The following is a 20,927-nucleotide window of genomic DNA, read 5'->3' as shown; positions in this document are numbered from 1 at the left end:
GTTGGTTAAAGCTAAGGTGAGAACATACATATCAGATGTAATTAATAGTATTTTTAGTCAATAAACTGTCACTAATGTTGGAGTTACTTGAAAGACCCGATGATTCTATGGTTGTAGGGCCATTGTGACCTCAAGCTGCAGTTAGAAATCAGTCTGATGCAACAGGAGTCCCAAGAACATCAGCACAAAAATGATGACAACTGAATGGAACCAAAAGGCACATATTTTCAAGAAGACCTCTTTATCTCAAAAGTAGATATATCTCAAAGACATTTCCCTTCAAGATGACAAGTAGTTCAAGCTCTCCAGGTTCCCACTTGCCCTCACAAACAAGGTGAGTCTTTGACAGAAGATGCTAAGTAGTAACTATCCAGGAAGCAAAAGAGGGTATCTAGTGACCCAGACTAAAGGCAGATGTTATGGTGTCTCTTCCCACAGAAGTTCCCAAATAGATTACAACTACTTGAAGGAATTGAATGAGGACTTAAAACTAAGAAAACTGGAACTGCTAGAGATGCAAAAACCTCTTGAAAATAAGAACAACCTCTTATTCCAGAAGTTAATGTCGAACTTGGAGGAAAAACAAAGAAGGTAATGGTTCCCTATGGAAGAATTCCTAAAGGGAGAAAGCCTGGAGAACTTAAATCCATAGAATTAGCAATGTTTATTTACATTTTTAAAAAAGGTTTAGACATCCAGCTACAAAATTTGTAATCACAAAATCAGAATGGCAAGGAATCCTTTATTTTCTTTTAGTAAACTTAAATATGACTCAGCCCTCATTTCACAGGATTACAGTTATTGCTCTTTTTAATAGGGTGTCTACCCAAGAAACAGATAAGAGGCTTTAATGTCTTCAGCTTATCATGGTCACACTGATAGCTCCTTATTCATGTCTGTGAATAGGTGGCTCTGCTCTTCCCACACCAAACAGAGGAATAGCAATGGTTTCTAAGCTTGGGGTCTGGCTTCTCTAAGCATAGAAGGCAGCTGAGGTCTCAACACTTCACTAAGATACTCATGTTCTAGGGACCTGCCAACTCTCCGTTTCCTTTCTAGTCTTGGGCAATCTCACCTCAAGTCTGCCTTCTTTCTGTACCCTTACCATAAGCATCTCAGGAAGCTCAAATATTTGGAAAACAAATACCAGACAGAAAGTTGTGGTCAGGCAAATCCAGAAACTCAGACTTCTCTCAGGGCAAGAGAACACAAAGTCTTGATTTTCTGCTTATAATTAGAGAGAAAATAGGACAATGAATATAAACATTACTAAGGCCATTAAAAGATGTCTTTCCTCACAGTCTAAGACTTGCTATTGATTCAGATTTTGTTAGAAACTTCTTGACGGCTTGATTCTTTGGGGGCTACCATAAGAATATAAGTTGTTTCCCCAACTAACTCACATGTCTTTATGTGGAAAAGGAAGATGGGGGAGATGACCAGTTACAAGGTAGAGAGTAATTCTGGGATTTGTCCTGAAGGCAACATGTTCCTTGACTGACTTCCTTCTTCACAGGGGCAAAAGTGCCTCTTTCTACCCTAAAAGCCATACACCAAAACATTCTTCTGACAGGGTGGAGAGGAGTTTCACTGGCTGTTGAAGACCTACGTTTCAAGCATTATAGAACACAGAATTCATTATAGAGCACATAGCTAAGGCAGTTAGGAATGGAGCCAACCTATAAAGACCTGCTATATCCAGATGGTCTTCCGTCACCCCTGTGACTTCAGTCCCCATCTCACTTCCATAGCAGAGTACTTTCTGACTGGCTGCAAAATATTAATATTACTCTTTAGGAAGTATTATCATCTCTCTTTTCCTTCTAGCCTACAGATCATGAGGCAGATCACGGCAGGGAAGGGGAGAGAAGAATCCTCAGTCATGGAGCTCCTTAAGGAAGCAGAGGAGATGAAGCAGAATCTGGTAAGAGGTTGATGGGCACTTCAGCGAATGGCCTCCTGACCAGAGATCAATCCCACTGCTATTGTCAGATGTGGAAGGAAAGACGGAGTGCTCGTATCTAGTACCTTATGCTTCAACACATACCTCCTTCACCTACAAAGTCCAGGATGATCCAAAAGGAAGTCACATACAATGTTGGGTTTGACTTTTTAAAAAACTTTTCAGCTAGTAGGTAATGAAAACAAGCATATTAACCAACCCTTCACATTTCAGGAAGAATAGAAAATACCTACCAAGATAAAATAAATAGTATGCTCTGAAAGAGTCTTACAAGACTTTTAAAAATTAACAATGTAGAAGATCTGAAAAACTAGAAATTAGTAGCTTCAGCGCCAGAGAAATTGCCATGTGATAAGAATGTTTTAAATATAATGTGTGAAGGAACTCTTTTCTATTGATGCCATACCATAATTACCATAATTAAAGTTATTCAACTTTGTTACTCTTTTTTATTGTTGCCATCATCATCAAGGTCCCTCTCATCTCATCTCTTAGGTTACTGGGCTAGGCTTATTCATTGCTTTCTTCTGTGATTGAATATGTCCCTGTGCCCCTCTTCCCCTATTACTTAATACTTTCTTCCAGCTTCACTTTAATGACAGACAAACACATTTCTGTTTGTTTGATTGCCTCCCCACCCCCCAACAGGAAAAGAAAAACAAGATGCTCCGGAAGGAAATGGAGATGCTATGGAACAAGGTGTGCCTCTAGGGATCTCTTGAAAGTATTGCATCATACAGACCATGATGCAAAAAACTTCCTATTCCTCTGGTCCTTGTCCTCGTTTTTGTTTTTTTGTTTTTTTTTATGTCCCTGCTTACACTCATGCCTCATTCCAATTCTTTCTTTGCATGGCAGCCAAAGTGATATTTTTAAAACAACCAAAGCATATCATTCTTCTTATGAAAACCCTTTACAGATGCTCCTTATTGCTTACCTCTCTAGTCTCCTCTCATAGAAGTCCTTCCCTCCCATGCTGACCTCCTTGTGGTTCCTCAAATATGCCAAGGCCTTTCCTATCTCAAGGCTTTTGTTCTTGCTTTATCCCTGGCCTATAATGGTATTCTCTTAGGGTTGGCTCATTCTCATCCTTCAGGTCTCTGTTTAAATGTCACCTCCTCAGGGAGGCCCTCTTTGTTCACTCTATCAAAAATAGGGCAAACCCTGCACCCTTCTTTTTACTATACAACTCTGTTCATGTCCTCCATATAACACTTTTTATAATATAACATTATTACTTTATTTTACTTTATTATTACCAGCTTACTCGTTTTTTGTCTACCTGCCAACCCCTCCCCAGAATAGCAGCTCCAGTATCTTTATTGCATTACCCATCTCTAAATCCCTAGCATATCGTACAATGCTTGGAACACAATAAATGTAAACTGAATGCTTAGACAATCAATAAATGTAAACTGAATGAATGAGTGAGTGAATGAATGAATACCTAATTCAAATTCTTCTATAATTTTGCCATCATCGTTTAAGACAACAATGGCAGGGCCTTTTGCTGGAAAACCAAGCAGCGGTAGAAATTGCTCTGTGGACTAAGTCCTTGGTATCTGCGTGCTTTTTCAGACTATGAGACCAGAAGAGCAGATTTTTGTCTTGGGATAAAAACAGGAGTGTCATATGATTTCTGACTGCTTTTTTTAAATCTCACCTTTCCACAAATAATCAGGATCCCACCAAGCCTTGCATCTTACACTGAGATCTGCTCCTAGCTCTCAGGGGCAGCTACAAATCAGTTCTATGAATTGTCACAAGTTTTAGTTCCCGACTTCCTGAGTCTTTGTGACAGGAAATGTGCCAGCACAAATCCTCTATCAAAATCCAGCTTTTCCACAGCTCCAAAAAGACTTTTTACAAGGGATGGCCACAGGACTTAGCTTGTGACCGACTTTCTCTACGCATATTTTTATACAGGGAGAAATGGAGAAAGCACAGTATGCCTAGTGGTTAAGAACACAGGCTCTGGAGTCTGAGAAATCTGGTTCAAATTCCAGCTCTGTGCTTTCCTAGCTGTGGGCCCCCAAACAAGTGACTTAGCCTCTCTAAGTCCCACATCTCTCATCTATAAAATGGAAATAAAATAGTCTTGTGAAGATTAAAGGAGAATGTTTGTAATGCAGTAGTATAAGTAAATGGCTTATAGCAGTGATTGGTATATAATAAGGGTTCAGAAAACAGTTATTATTATGGTAAGGCAAACTCAAGGGACCAAATGGGAGAGTCTGCTCTATTCTGAACCCCCTTTGCTAGTTCACTTTTCATGTTGGGCCCTGAGTGGTTGCTGACTGGCAGGGACCAAAAGCCTGGACCCATATTGGCTTTCCACTTCCCTTACTAATTCCTGCTAATTTAAAGCTTTTCCAAAATGTCTCTACAGACATTCAATACAGAAGAAAGGAGTGATCGACAAAAAATACCACACGTGAAAAACAAAGCAAACCTGCAGGATGAAAAGGCAAGCAGACTTCAAGTTATTAGAATTTAAAGATTGTTAATGCCACAAAACTGTAAACAGTTATTTTGGGTAGGCAGATAGATAGGATTTGGGCCTTTAGGATATATTGGATTTACTGTCTGCTAAGGCATTGCACTTGTTTCCTGGGACCTCCTATTCCTTTAGCTCTCTTCTTCCATCCTAGGCTCTCCAAACCTCCAAATTGCCTAGGAAGACTGAGAATGAATCAGAGACATCATATACTGAGAAAGTGGAGGAGATAAGAAAGGTAATACAAAACTTTCTGAATGGCATTGGCTTTTAGAGTTGACAGATTCGATATCTTTAATGTACCAGTAACATGTCTAAACTATAGTGTGCCCCTGAACTGATGCAAACATTTATAGATCTGATTCCCTTGTGATATTATATTTGAGTCAAAGTGACACTGCAGTTTCTGGGAAGTCATGTTAACTAGGGCAGAGTGAGAGAAGCTGTGCCAACAGTGACAACTCCGCAATAGCCCTGTGACATCAAAACACTTGTTAATTTGCTTTTGAATGTTTATTTCAAGGTATTATGCTTGTATATAATCTCTCGGTCAACTCATTCATAGGAAATGATCCTATTCATTTAGATTTTAACTTTTGGGGAGAGGATTGTGCAGGTGAGGCCAATTAATAGGACCATGCCGTTGAAACCAATTTATTAGTGAAGCTATGACACCATAATTTTACTATAAAGTTTTTTCAGCATATTGAGAAAACTGATCATTGATCTCAATTTACTTTGTCACCCAGAGGCTCTTTCTTCCACCAGGAAAAGCGACAGAAGAAAATAGAATGGGTCAGGTATCAGGGACAAGCCAACAACCTTCAGGTATTAACGTCTCCCCAGGTTATAATTGGGTTACAATTTCATTCATGCAATATAAAGGCTTTTAGTTTCATAAATTAAGTTCAATCCCTTCATCTCAATTACCAATTGTCCTGTAAAAGAAATATTACATGGGGAGATGGCTAGAGAGAACTGTCTCCAGCTTCACCATGAGTAACTTGAGGTAAATAGCACTTTTTTCTATGGACTTGATTTTGTCCTCTTTGAAATGGGGAAAAAAATCACAATACTTCCTCTCCAGTTTTTAAAAACTAAGCACGATGGGGTCATTATTAAACTTCTGAGTAAAAAGGATTCCGGTGACAGTGGTTTTAGAGAAGCCAATAATAGTATATGAGTAGTTTCGAAAAATGTTCTCTTGTAGAATGACTTTAATGGAAAAGTGATTGAGCTCAGAATTGAAGCCTGGAAGAACTACCAGAAGGTCAATGACCTGATATTATCACTGTACTTACAGCCGAATTTTGAGCCAAAGCAGGCATTTTTTTAATCTTCCTGGATCCCAAGGAGGTAGGTACAGTTTCAAAGGTACGCAGTTTGAGGCTTTATTTTGTCGTATATTAGAGATCCCATTACATGTAAAGTGATCAACACAATATCTGACACATATTAAGTTAAATGTTCAGAGTGTTATAATAAATGTTATCACTACCATCACCATTATTATTATTACTCAGAAGCTCTCACATTAAGGTAAAGATTCCTCCGGAGGAGATGAAATTTTCTTTTGTAATAACTAAGTAATATATTATGTACTTATAATATACAGTTGATACATAGTTGGCACTTGACAAAATATTAGTTTCCTCCCCACCCTTCCCCTCTCCCAGGAAGTAAAGTAGTTTGATTTCATGAATCTTATTGGCATAGACTCTGCTACTTCAGAACGGAGGGCCAAGGAGATAGACATCTGACGATGGCTGTGAGTTTCACCAATCCAGATATTCCTCTGGGAGTTTCAGCATTTTCCCCCCAAAGAATTTATGGCATCACTGTAGGAAATCATATAGTTTGCTGTAAAAAGAGAGAATAAAGGAATAGCTGCTGAGGAACAGGAAAAAGACTTCTTAAGTTGTCAGGGATCTATAGATCTGAATGCTGACTTTTAAAAAAGAAACATAGAATGAAAATCATTGCTAAGACATGACAATGGGTTTTTTTAATCAGTATCAGTAATGTGTATCTCTAATCTTTTCTCAGTCATATTCCATATAGGGCTTGAACAGTTTACAAAATAACACATAGCACATAGGATTAAATAAACAGATGAATACATCAATGCAAAAGGAAAATAATCTGAAGACAGGTAAATACATGAAAGTGTACAATGCAAGTACTACATCGTTGGTAGAGGCAGGCTTCAAACTTAGTTCTGGATTTTCCAGAAAAAGAAACATGAATTTTGATGTTAAGAAACATCACCAATTTGTCAGGAGAAACATAGCTTTTATTGATACTGAGACCAAAGAGAAATTTCTTTCTAGCTCCTTATCACACCCACAGGACACCCTCTGTGCATTATAATAGCTAGTGTCCACACACAAATGTGGGACCACCTGGTCTGCTAGCCGCTGCCTTGCCTTGAGTCCTCTCCGCCTGACTGCCTGTCTCTGCCCTTCCTACCAGTCTAAATGAATGCTTCTTCTTTAATTCCTTGGTTGTCAGATTTCCATAGTTTGAATTTCTGTCAGTTCTGGTTGTCTTTTATATTTAAATTTGTTGTTGTCCTTCTTTTGGTTGTGTGAGAAGATATAATGTATCTACCTACCTCTCCATCTTGGCCAGAAGTCTCCTACAATAGCTAGTGTCCTCGACAATATTTCTAAAATGAATCCAGAATATAAATTTCCTAGGCTAGTTCTTATCTGTTACTTGGCACCACCTGATAAGACATTATTAATTCAAATAATTAAAAAAATGATGAATCAGTTCAAGATGATCTGGTCCAGGTACATAGCACTCTGTTGGTCTGACTTGAGCCCTAAGTAAAATTTAGAAAATCTAGAAGCCTGCATGGACTATCTATCCTTCAGGCAGTGTTCCATTCATACTTTTTCATTTAACTATTGTTTTGATAAGAATTGGGTGCAGAGATTTGGAGGTTTTCTTCTTCAGTAAGAACATGGAATACAGCCAGAAGTCACTGAGATACAAATGAAAATGATAGAGGAAATAAGGGTTATGAGGAAGACAGTTTCACTTACAACTAGTTGAGGGTCATCTTGAGGGATCCATAGCATAAAGGGCCAAAATCCTTTTAGTTCCAGATTCAGTCAAGCCAAGATTAGTAATGAATGAATGATTGCATTCAATTTGATCATCTCAGATTTTTTTTGCTTGCTTGTAAAACTTTGAGTCTTTGAACTTTGAACTAATACAGATCAACATCCTTTTTTCTCTCCGTTCTTCTTATGCTTCTAGAGAAATGATAGGCACCAAACTGTCTAGTTACTGCAAATGACTGTAGCCTCAAGCATGAGCGATGCACTGCTCCTGTGTTTTATTGATTGTGCATTCACTGAGCAAGGGTTATAGGCCAGTTTCATTTTCTAATACACACATATACAAAATCTTTAGGTTTGTTTGAGCCTAAGTGGGTCTGAAATCTAAGTCTTTGACTTTGGTTATATTGACCTATTTATAATCTAGTGTTTGATTATTTAAAAGTAAACAAAAGAAACATCAGTTTTCTTTATATTAAGATTATTACTGACAGTGATACAACAGGAGGTAGTTTGTTGGTGCTCAGCGTTTCCCAGCTTTTGTGTTCCTTAGATTTGCTTATTCAATATTTTTGTTTAGATTGGCTTTTTTAATTTCTTAAGGGCATTACTTGAAAGTAATATTTATATACTACTGCTTTAAATGAAATTCCAGTGTAGTTATTCATAATAAAAAGTTAATAGTAAGTACACAGCAAACAGAATTTAAATATTCAAACAAGATTTTGAAGTGTGAGGTATGTTTTATTTTAATTAGGAAATGAGATTAGCAAGATGTAGAAAGTTTTAAAGAAATCCAGTAACAAATTGAAACGTTCTCCTTGATGACATGAAGTTTGAAAGAAGTGAAAAAGGAATAATTTTCCCACTGTGATTTACAGTATTTAATGCATCTAGCACCTCCTATTGTAGATTTATCTCAGTTGCCACCTAAATCATCTCACCATTAAATTTTACGAAATAGTAATTTAATGTGAAAAGCACTAGGTTGAGTCATATATACGAGTTGAAGGTCTTCCTCTGAGGCGAACCAGTTAAATAACTGGTTTAGGCAAGTCATTTAGTTTCAGGTTCTTTATAGAGCATGTTGAAAACATGGTTTTGTTTAACCCTCACAACGACTCCATGGGGTAGTTACAGAACGAGAAACAAGTACAGAGAAGTTAGGCTTCTGACTCCATAGCCAAAGCTCATCTTCTGGAATATGCTATAAAATGGCAGTTTTAAAGTATGTGATTTCTCACGACTCCTCAACTTCTACAGGCTATCACTTGAACTGAAACTTATCACGTGTTTAATATATAAATTTCCAAATGAAGAATCAGACGTGCTAAGATTTGTTCAGTAATAAAATGGTTCCAAAACAGCTTGACAGATATGTAATTCTGCACGTAGCCCAGTAGGTGGCACCAATCTCGTCCAGCTGTCTAGTCCACAAATCCTGGTAATTCAGGAAATTCAGGGAGCGACTGGCCTTCTATTTAAGACAAAATGTGCTACATTTATATATCAAATGAAAGAAGCACAAACACACAACTAGTGATGTTTTGTGCCATGTTCTGTGCAGAAAAAAGCACAGACACACAACTATTGATGTGTATTACTGGCAGCCTTGAGTAGACCATATTAAACTTGGTATTTGGCTTCACAATCCTTATCTATTACTCTATTATTTTACTCCCTCCATTCCAAAAAACAGTCACTGCCCACTTCCTCCACAATCCGGATTGGGTTTGGGACACTAAGTTTACAAAATTAGGCAATTGTACAAGAGGTGGTAAAATTTTGCAGGTTGAATATTCAGTGTTTAATAGTGTTCCTGGATAATGTTTCTTCTACTCTAGTTTCAATTGAATTTCACAATCTGTCTTAAGGGAAGGTGAATTGTAATTTTCAACATACCTCCCAGCAAATCAGGGCACTGACCCTTCCGTTCTAGGCATTTTCAAGAAGAGAGAACTTCTACTTCCACATTAACTGTCCTGTGTGCTGGTTGGCTGCATCTCAGGGGTGTGACCTATTTGGCTGGCAAAATACAATCCTGTGTTAATAATACGGGCTCTGTTACACTTCAAGAAAACACTACTTGCAAATTCCCTTGAGGAACAGGTTACAGGATTAGCCTTGCAGGCTTATCTGTTTAGCATACTGCATCACCTAGTCTTAGAGAAGAGAAAAACAGTTTTATACCTAGGGTAAAGTCTTTTCTTTTAGTCTTCCCAGAAATGGGTGACCTTTGAAGGGATTTACTGCCCCACCACAGTAAAATTACAGTCTGAACCGCAGTGTATGGCCGTCCTTCCCTGGCTTCAGTGGAGGTGAGAGAACAGTTCGTGGTCTTTGGCAGTCACCTATCTTAGAGAACATGAAGTAATCTTTAAATACAGCTGAATTTCCCATCATCCATGCTGGTGTATAAAGAAGAGGTTATCTTTAGTAATAATAGAAGTGGTGATAAGACATTTGATTCTGACAGCCTTGTTTTTCTCTCCTCTACCCCTCCTCAAACTCTTAGCATTTACTTGAGCTCTTTCCAGAAGCTGAAGGTCGGATGTGACTATTTTGCTATACTTATAAATTCAGATGAAAGTCCAGTGAGGTGGGAAATGAATACTCTTGAGACCTTATTTATTCTATAACTCCCTCTGTTCTGAAAGCAAGTCATTTTTTCCCAGCTTTAACCTTTGCTCCACTTTAGTACTACTCTTCCTGACGGCTGGAGTGCGCTGCAGCAGGCGCTGTTGAAAGGACAAGAGTGGTGTCACGTTAAAACGCTGAAAGGCAGTGGCGAAAATCCGCAGCTAACTTAAATCTGGGTCCTTGATAAAGAGCATTGTTCTCAAGCACAGAATTTTTTAAGCTTTGAGGCAACTTGATGTCCAAGTTAGGTCTATGGCCTTAGTGGATTATGAAGTTAATTTCTAAACTCAGTCATTCTTTCACTTCATGTGAAACCCCACAGAATTCCGGGGGGATAATAAAAGTCCTCTTTCAAAAATATAAAGTTTAACAGTTTTTAAAAAGTAAACTGTACCTTTATTAATATTATTAATATTATAATTATTTCAATGAGTGATAATAGATTCAAAACTTTTTTTGCATCACACACTCAGGAGAGCAGCAGGATGTCTGGGATAGGGTTATCATGCTTAGCAAATAGAAAGTGGATGCCCAGTTAAAAATGAATTTTAGATAAACTATAAATTTTATTATAACTATGTTCCAAATATTGCACGAGACACACTTATATTAAAAGTTACTTAGTGTTTATTGAAATCCAAATTTCAATAAACGTGTCCTATATTTTGGTCTGGCAACGCTAACCTTGAACAGATTCATTACAGAGCCTATTTAGCACCCTATACTTTTCCTTGTCTCCTCTTCTTTTTTCTCCCCCTTTTATTGCCTCCCTTCTCCTGCTCTACCTCAGCTCGTGCCTGTTACTCTCACTGCCTCCTCTCCCTCCTCCCCACCCCCACTTTCATCTTTGGTTTGTTCTTCACTATTCACAGTTGGCTATTTTTGTGATATACATATTTGGGTTATTGGAGGGTGTGGATATATATGTAGACATGTCAATTAACGTCACATTTCTTCACTTAAAATTTGTATTAGAACTGCATTTTGTAGCCTCTCAAATGAAACTGTTTGCATGTAATATCCAATGATTTTTTTCTATGGGACATGACCTCTCAACAACAGAAAAGGCTTCATCACTCCAACTTTAAATACTGTTTGATAAAGTTATTTTCTAAGACAACAATTCGGAAATCCATATTAATGCTAATACAAGACTCAGTCCTATAGTCACACAATGATACAATACTGTGATGAAGCTTAATAGCCTTGCAACTTAATAGCCTTGCAAACTAGTTTTTTTTGCTTTGCTTGTTTGTTTTTCTCTAAGAAAGCTCTCATTTTCCCCGCGTTTCCCTTCAGGTAACTATGGGCACTTACAACTATGGTCAGAGCAACTACAGGAAAACAATGAATCTAATGTGGTGAGAACTACTTTCATTTCCAAAATCACTTTAAAGTCTTGAAAAGTTACAGGTTTTGGAATGCACTTGTTAGTGTACATTCTAATTTATTTTAGGGGATTTGCAAAGTTAAGTGCCAAGGCACTTGATCTTATAGATGTATTTTTTTCTTCTTTTTTTTTTCTTTCCTGCTTCAGAGAATCCTGGGATGGAAGACCTATACAGAACAACAGAGAATTAAAGGACATCAGTTTGATGATGTAGAGGGGGGCTCTTTTTTCTGAGGTCACTGCCAGGTCAATGAATCTCTGAAGGACTGAAGGCTTTCACTCCATTTGCTCGGACAGATTTAAGGACTAGGCACAACCATTTGTATTCATTAAAATCTCTTAAACCTTTGTTTTAGTACTGTTTCCCCTCTCATTCCCCACCAAAATGGGTAGAAATGCCAGGGAGATGCTCATCCTTATGCACGTTAGGAATTCAGTCCTGTATAGATTTGTGAAACAGCCTCTGATTATTTTGATAGCTTTTGATTTTGAAATGACAAGATTCAAACCACATTGTATATTAAGACCACAAAAAACTGCTCATCTTCATCTCTGAAATGGTTAATTCTGGGCAAATCCATCACTGGCAAATGAATACAAGTAGGCACAAAATAAGAAAAATTATACTCCATAGGCTCCTCTGACCCTCTCACCAACCACATCCGACCGCCCAGTTGATTCTGCCTCCTAGTTATCTATTCCTTGGGTATCTCCTACCCTCCTGGTACTGCTGCTTTAGTTCAGGCCCTCCTTCCTACCTAGGTTACCACAGCCTTTTTCATTGGTTTCCCTGCTTCCAGTCCCTCTAATCCATCTTCCACAGCACCACTGAAAGTACCTTTTCTGAAAAACAAATGAGATCATGTCACTTCCCACTTGACTTGAGTGTAAAGTCCAAACTCATTCACAGACCATATAATAACGATTTGCCTCCTATCTATGTCCCCAGGCTCATCTTTCACCACATCCCCCTCCCTGGCATATCCTACCCGGAACTCTGCAGAACTATTTGCAGTTCCCCTGATGCGTTGTGAGTACTATTATCTCCATGCCTACGCACAAAGCTGTTCCTCTGCCCGAAAAATTTTTCTTTTCTTGTCTGCTTGACCATTGCCTGTTTGTCCTAAGGGTTGAGTTTGGTGCCCATCTTTTATCCCAGTAATTCTCAACCCAAGTTGTATATTAGAATCTCCTCAGGAGCTTTTAAAAATACCAATTTATTGGGCTCTTGTCCAGATCCTTTAAATCATGATCTCTGAGAAACAGGGCGAGAGCATCTACGTTTTTCTAAAAAGCTCCTTGGGAAATTCTTAAGTGCAGCCGGGTTTGAGAATCACTGTCCTAGGCTCTCTGACTTCTATCACAGTACTTAATGAACTATATTGCAGTTATTTGTTTACCCAGTTATCTCCCTCATCAAATGGTAAGCTCTTTGAAGCCCAGGACTATGTCTTGTTCTTTTCATTTTTACAAAAAGATTTAATTCGTTTATTTTTAGAGAGAGGGAAGGGAGGGAGACAGAGAGGGAGAAAAACACTGATGTGAAAGAAACATTGATCAGTTGCCTCCCACTCACACACACCCAAAGGGACCAAATCCACATCCCAGGTTATGTGCCCTGACCAGGAATCAAACCATCAAGCCCTCACTTTGCAGGACAATGCCCAACCAAGTGAGCCACACAGGGCAGGGCCATCTTTTCGTTTTGATCACCTAAAACAGTTCCTGAGATTTGACAGAGGCTCAGGCATTGCATAATGCCATGGAAAGTTAACACCCTGTCTTATGTCAATATAATACTACTGGATCATATCGTAGTTCCTGAGACCTTCAAATTTTTTGTTTATTCTGCACACGTGTCATTAAATTTCTATCTCATGTCAACATGGGGAAAGTTGATTTGTTACAAAACACTTCATAACCTGTAGGAATCCCTTTTAAATTCTACTAATGAGCAAAGCAAGCCACAATGAAAAATCTTCTTTCTCCCAAAGTCAATTTAAATTTTAAAGGTATATTTTAAAGTGCATTTTCTTAATGTACTTTGGACGAGAAAAAATACAAAATCATGAAATTTGGACTTTTAGAAGGGACTTCAAATAAGCATAAAGTTTCTTCACAGAAGAAGAAACTGGAGTTTAGTTATGTTGAAAGGATATCTAAAGTTAGTGGGGGCTGTTAACTATCTGATTACCACAGCCAATCTAACTCATGTTTTGCCTCTCTTGACCACAAAAATAACAGGCCCTGCAGCCCTGAGATTGTTAGTTGTTAGCTGATTGTGCAATGCACATTTTGTTTTAAGAAAGTTAGCAGTCCTGGGAGATTTTCCAAGTCAACTGGATTAGACAGAGAAATGAGAACAAAAAGGAGGGATATAAAAATCTGACTGTACCACTGACTACCTTGAATAAATCATTTAATTACAGGACCTTAGATTCCCAATTTAAAAGTCAGATTAAAAGATCAGCATCTGAATGCTCAAAACCCGGTGCTGTTGTTTTTTCACTCCTTCAGCGGGTTTTGATGAGTATCTTACCTTTATTCCTTATCTTTTGAACTACATTGCAATTATTTGTTGTTAATTATTCATTAACTAAGGCCTGAAATAAGCTGGTTTACTTGCTAGCAGAGACTTATAACTTCTCAAAAAGTGAGTCATTTACCATCTTCAGAGTATTAAAATTGTATGTTCATTATCAGTTGGGCTTATCACCTTTCTTCAAATAATCTACACCTTTCAATTTCTTCAAAACCCCAAACTGATATATTGTAGCTTTTAATTCTACCTTGTTTTTAAGACTTACTTTGGACTCTGATTATTACCTATATGGCAGTGCAAAGTTATCCGGTAGGCTGGCTATGCGTGGATGTCTGTGATTTGACAAATCCAGTATATGGATCTCCAGTTTGTATGTACCGATTTGTTTGGTTCACTTACCCACCAGATCAGAGGCTCATTCCAGCCACTCAAACCCCTAAGAGAGTCACTGACAAACCACATTAATTTAAATTACAGAAAAGGCTGTATTTTCCAATGAGGTTAGAATATGTCTATGTTTAGGGCATCCCACATCTCAGAATCAAATTACTAGGGAAACTGAGTTAGTAATCAGAGAGTATTGGCGGAATTGAAATATCATTATTATGGTTTTATTTATACTCATATTATTCCAATTATGTTTTTCTGAGAATAAACCTGCTGGTACCCTTGACTGTAGTTGGGGAGACACTTTTCAATTTTAAGTTCAATTGAGAAAAAACTCTGTCCCATCAGCAATACATTTACAAACCATAATGTTGGGCAGTTTTATTTTTATGACTTATTTAATTTTATCCTGACTTTCTAGCTATTTATGAAATAGTTGCTTACATTTCACCCCCCGGTTACCTTTTTACAATGACCTCAAAATGATTAGTAATGTTTGTCATATGCTTCTTTCCTAAATGGAATAAGGCCAATACTTTCACCTTTAGTATGGAATAGCAGGCATCAAAGAGAACAGGGAACAGTGTGAAATATTATGCCTTACACTTTGAGGCCAAAGCAGAAAATCCAGGTTTAGTATTGTTTGAATGAACTATGGCCACCTTAGGTTGTATCTACTCATACAGGCAGAGGCTTCTGCAATCTGTTATGTGCCAAGGCAAATTTCTAACGGCCTCTCTGGCACCTTGGGAGGAACCTGCATTGCTAGCAATGCAAAGTCCTCATTGCTTCATATGGTCTGTGTTCAGTCATCAAATACTAGGAAAGGGGAAGAGAACAAGGTTCTACATTTGAAAGGGATACTGGCTCTGCAACCAATCACTCCCACACGAGATACACAAGCAGACAAATATGAAATGTAACTATTACAGGGTAAAATGAGAATTTCAGAACAACTGCTTCCTTCACAAATTCATTTATGCTTCCTAACATTTACTTAAGGTTCATTTTATGCGAAAACTCTGTATGAACATCCCATAAGTCATATTTTCTCCAATTATTAGTCAACCTGAGAGAAAAAGATTATTTAGGTTAACAAACTACCACATTTTGTCACGTATAATGTAGGCTCCCATGTATACTGAATGCCTACATCTTTGGCCCAAACTTTCAGGAAAAAAAATCTTTCATTTTAATTTTTAATCCAAGTATTTATTTATTTACATTTAGATACTTGGTTTTTGTACTATAAAGGAATTTTAGCATTTATTTTTGAACATATGGATAGCATTATTGCTTTCTAGAGTTACAGTTTTAATGCATAAGCATAAATATAAAAACATTTATATAGATATGGAATTGGTACTACCCACATATAACATGCCTTCTTGTTTTTCCCTCAAAAACTTGGGCAAAAAAGTGTACATTATAGACAGAAAAATAAGATAATTTTCTTTGTGTATATTGCTTTGATAGAGACAAAACTAATTTTCTAGGGGAGCTGGGATTTCAGTTAAGTTTGATGACCTGGGAATCAATTGATGATAATTTAAGAAAAACATGCTATTTTTTATTTTTTAGTGTTTGCATAACTTTAATCTATGTCAGTTGAGTTTGAAACTTTCTTGACTTGTATATACTGAAGGCCTTGTAAATAGAGTTCTTTTAAGAAATAAATAGCTTCTAGGTACTTAATGTTACTTTTCATTATCAACCTCCTTTCTCTTATCTAAAAGCTCTTTCCTCTTCTAGCAAATTCTGTCCTCCTTCCTTACAGTCTACCCTTTCTTTGAATTAAGGGGGAAGAAATACCATTGCTTTCTTTAGAAATTAAAATTTTTTGTTCCTGGTTTTCTTCTTTCACCATATAAGCAGCCATGTAAATAAGCAGTGACCTTGTACATTTGTAAATTGTCAGGACACGTATGGAGGAGTTTTCTATCTTATGAATATTAACATAAGATGATGCAGTGATATTAAAAGTATAAATTAGAGCCCTCAGAAAAAAAATGAAATATTTAATAATGGTGGAGAGAGATGGGTCTCTGTAGGAAGAGTTGAATTGTCTGCTAACCTATCAAGGTACTAGCCTTACATATAGTAGCCAGATCCATCTTCCCTGGGTCTTAGTCCATCTCGTAGGGGACAGTTCATCTCCATCCTCTGGGTGAGTACCTGATCAAGGCCAAACCAATCAGAAAATGCCATTCCTGTTGCATTAGTAAGTGCTTTGGGGATGGGCTCATGACCTAAATCTATTGTTCTCAAGGTTTTGTCTCAAGACCCCTTTATACTTTAAAAATTACTGAGGACTCCAAAGAGCTTCTGTTTATGTACATTGCATCTATTGATATTTATATATTAAGATTTTTTAAATATAAAAATATACAAACACATTCCATGAGCTATCAGAGTGATGATATTATACATCATGTAGTTTCTGGAAAATTCCACTGTATCTAATGAGAAAATGAGAGTGGAAAGACAAATACCCTTGTGCTACTGTGAAAATATTTTTGACCTTGAAGATGCTCTGAAAGGATGCTGGGGTGTCCAGGTCCCTCAGGGAGACTCAAAAACCACTGATCTAAATTACAGCCTACAGAAATGAATACCATCTTCGCTATCATGTATAAAGAGCCAATGTGGGAATTAAGGCAACAAAGAACAAAGCGTAGCTGAAAGATGGCATCTTGTGGACATGGTTTCAGATCCTGAAACTAGCCAACCTTGAAGCCTTTACACATCCTTGGACTTCCTAGTTTCATGAGCCAATGCATTTCTTTTGTCTTAAACTAGGATTAGTTACTTGGAACCCCAAACATCCTCACATATCTGAATTTCTGGATGGGAACCTCAGAGGAAGAGTGTAAGGGAGGAAAAAACATGAAGGATGAGGGCACAAAATAATTATTCAAGCAGCAATCTGCACAGAACAAACAGAATATCAAAAGTGCAAGGAAAGTTCAAGTTTATTTTAAACATGGAAGACACTGGAAAACATTGTCCTAGTTGTTCCCAAATCAGTGCCACCAAACTCCACCTGCAACTGAGGTGGCTCAGCTTCACTTCACCAGAAGATAACAAGGGTATAGAACTGAAAGCAAAATGTTAAATTTCATTAGTAGGGATGAATCAATTTATGTCACTAGACTTTAGAAAATTCTAATCTAGAAAACTACTTGTAGAGGGAAAGCATTAGGCTACTTAAATCAAATATTACACATTTCTCCAGTACTCTCTATGAAGCTGCATTTTCTCTAAAAGCGTATCTAATTTCTAAATCCCAGCTTTTAAAGAAACCTATCAACCTTCATTTCTGATAGGCTGAATTTTCTGTTCTTATGGCTATACAGAGTAATGTAATCTATGAACTGCCCATACTGCATTTGAACAGAGACCCTCAAAATTTCACATCCACTCAGAACCTCAGGCGGTGGCCTATTTGGAAATAGGGACTCTGTAGATGCAATTAGTTAAATGAGGTCATATGGGATTACTTTTTAGTCCCTAAATCCAGTGACTAGTATCCTTATAAGAAGGGGACGGTGAAAATACACACAGAGAAGAAGGTCATGTGAAGATGGAAGCAAAGACTGGAGGGAGAGAGCTACAAGCCAAGGACTGCTGACACCAGAAGCTAGCGCCAAACCAAGAACTGTTCTCTAGAGCCTTCAGAGGGAGCATGGCTTTGTGACGCCTTGATTTTAAACTTCTGGCCTCCAGTAATACAAGAGAATAAATTTCTGTTGTTTGTGCCACCCGGCTTGTGGCTCTTAGTTATAGCCACCCTAGGAACAAATACACTAATTCAGCCAGTAACAAAATTCATCTTGAATATAACCAAGCTTCTTTCGGGGAAAATAACAGGTAAAAATCAACCAAAGTTTTACCTAGTACCCATTTTTTTAAAAAATGTGCTAAATACATGTAATAAAATTTACCATGTTTGCCATTTTAAGGTGTAAATTCAGTGGCATTAAATATGATATTCAAAATGTTGCTTGCACCCATTTTTAATTTTAGTTGTAGCCATTAGCCAAACAGGAAAGAGGAGATAGTGAAATGAGCCTTAGAGAAAGAGTAATTCATTATCAAGTCTGTTCTTGCTCACATCTAGTGCGAGTGAGGAGAATCTGACCACAGAAACGTAAGCTTTTCTCTTATTTATACAAGAAGATTGTGATTAACATAGGAAAACTGAAGTATTGATACCAGAGGACTAATTGTAAATACACCATTATGGCAAAAAACCCAACTTCATTCATTAATTCATCTCTACTGATAAAGTTTCATCTTTATAATGAAAATCATTATGAAAGCCAGATGTTTACCTTTTATACTAACTCAGTTAATGTGAACTCCTATAGTTTTCAATATTAAGACTTTTAAGAATGGAGAGAATAAATCCCTGGGCGCTTATCATTCTCCACATATAAGCTCTTTAACTCTTTCACTCTGGTTCTCCCTCCCATCATGTTTTTGAGACATTTGTCAGTGTTTAGAAATGCTACTGTCTTCCCATTTTCCAGAAAATGTTCTTTGTTGTAACACCTGACTCAGGATGAATTTTGAAAAAATGTTGCATTGTAACAGGAGTAAAAAAACATGTACATACTGCCATATTCACTCAGTAACCAGCAATCAAAGAAAAAAGGTCACATTAGACAGTAAGGTCACTCGGTTTTTCCTGTGTAAATTTTATTACAGCTTGCTAAATTTGGCAGACATTAATGCACTTGAGGAAATTTGCTGGAAGACAAGCATCCATTATAATTATCCAGTTTAGTTCTACTAGTATCATTTTTTCAGAAACTTTAGTTAAAGTTTAGCAAACAATCCTCCATATACTTTACAAGGTTTGATTCATATTCACCCTTTCTAATTTAATTTTGACTAAGTTTACCAGTACTACTTTTGTACAGTAAGCCCCTCGTTTCCTGTTACCTGTGAAACAAGTGTCAGTTTCTTTCCATGAATAATTACAGAATTTCTCAGTTGAAAGGGTGCTTATTTAGTCTACCACCTTCTTTAACTGATGAAGAAGAGACCAAACTTGTTGAAGATTACAGAGCCTATTAGTGGGCAAGTTTAGAATTTATCTCTCTGAAAATTTAAGACATTTAATCCTTTCAAATGTCTGAGGGAACTGTAGAGAATAAAGATAGGTTACAGAGGTAACAATGTACCAACTATTTGCTCTTCATCTTCAGAGTTAAAGGAAACTTCTCTCGGACATACTTTCCCATATAAATGTCTGGATGTCATTTGAAACTTGATAGGAATCCCTTAATCACCAGGCTCTATGCTCATAGTTACAAGAAGTGGATTCATGACCTGGCTTCAATTTTTAATCCATCGTCGAAAATATTAGCAATCCACATACTCAAATTTTATTTTACTAATTTATCCCACCTCAATTCCATTCACCATCTCCTTTGTACTCTCATTATTTAAAATGAAATACATAACAATGTGAATCTTAAGTGAGAGGTCCCATGCTCCAAATGGAAGAATAAAAAACTCAGCCATCAAACTGAGATTTTAATTGTGTACCAAGGTTGGTTATACATTTCGGACACTTTGCTTTTCAAATGTCCTAGGTTTTACCATGGCTGAGAACCAAAGGGAAAAATATATACGTGCATATATAATTTTTTAAATTTGTAAGTTGAAAGGGCTACAAGAACGGAACTAAAAAACTGGTAGGGAAGTCACAGGTGATTTAATAACATTTTATGCAAAACACATGAAAAAAAGTGGTAACAAATACTAAAATGAAACTCAAATGCCTTAGCCTGGGTTCTATTTCCACTTTTGTGACACGGTGGGAGCAACACCTTCTCACTAAAATTGACGCTTTTCATTGAAAAGCAGAGACTGTATCGAAGAAGCCACAAAACCAAAGGAGAGCCGCAGGAGGAAACGCCAGGTTATCTACACTAAGATGCCCTGCTGCAGACTCCTAAGCTTGTGAAGATCGCGTGTACACACAGACTTCGAGATGGGGTCCTAAAGCACTGAAGAAGCAGACTGGGGAAGCAGTCGGGAAGACGAGGCTGGACTGGGTACTTCCTTCTTCAAAACCCCCCTCGGAGTGTCTCAGCAGCCGCCGTTCTGCCACGCACGCAGCTGTCTAAGCTCCAGCCAGGTTCCTTGGGCTCCAGGTTCCTGAAGGCTCTTCAGGGAATCGGCCTGCGGCAGCTCCTGAGCTTCCGAGGAGTGGCCCTTCTTGCAAAGCCCTTTCCTCTTCGGCTCAGGAGACCGGCCCCGAAGCCCAGGGAGCCGGCCAGAAGCCCCGCCAACAGAGAGGTGCCCAGCTCGGCAGGGGATTGCTTCTGCCTGGCGCTCCGCTGAGGCTGCGTTCGAGCCCCGCGCGCACCCGCTCCACGCTCTCCCAGCCAATCCGGCGCTACTCGCGCGTCCCGGTGCGTTCTCCA

The 20,927-nt window shown here is 37.9% G+C and overlaps 1 protein-coding gene across 1 annotated transcript; it reads left to right on the top strand.

Annotated features, from left to right (window-relative positions):
• The first annotated feature begins 284 nt into the window (after positions 1-284).
• CCDC196 (coiled-coil domain containing 196) lies at positions 285-11,812 on the top strand. The gene is given in 13 exon segments (XM_037031373.1): positions 285-334; positions 439-591; positions 1,828-1,924; positions 2,612-2,662; positions 4,353-4,430; positions 4,615-4,698; positions 5,229-5,288; positions 5,671-5,787; positions 5,789-5,820; positions 11,468-11,513; positions 11,515-11,529; positions 11,706-11,769; positions 11,772-11,812. Coding segments are annotated over 13 exon segments (888 nt in total).
• Positions 11,813-20,927: the final 9,115 nt, after the last annotated feature.

The sequence above is a fragment of the Sturnira hondurensis genome, unplaced genomic scaffold (assembly GCF_014824575.4).
Source record: "Sturnira hondurensis isolate 20B ecotype Veracruz unplaced genomic scaffold, ASM1482457v3 Scaffold0021143, whole genome shotgun sequence".
NCBI classification, from domain to species: domain Eukaryota; kingdom Metazoa; phylum Chordata; class Mammalia; order Chiroptera; family Phyllostomidae; genus Sturnira; species Sturnira hondurensis.
The sequence above is the reverse complement of the archived record's forward strand: the minus strand, read 5'-3'. Positions and strand labels throughout refer to the sequence as shown.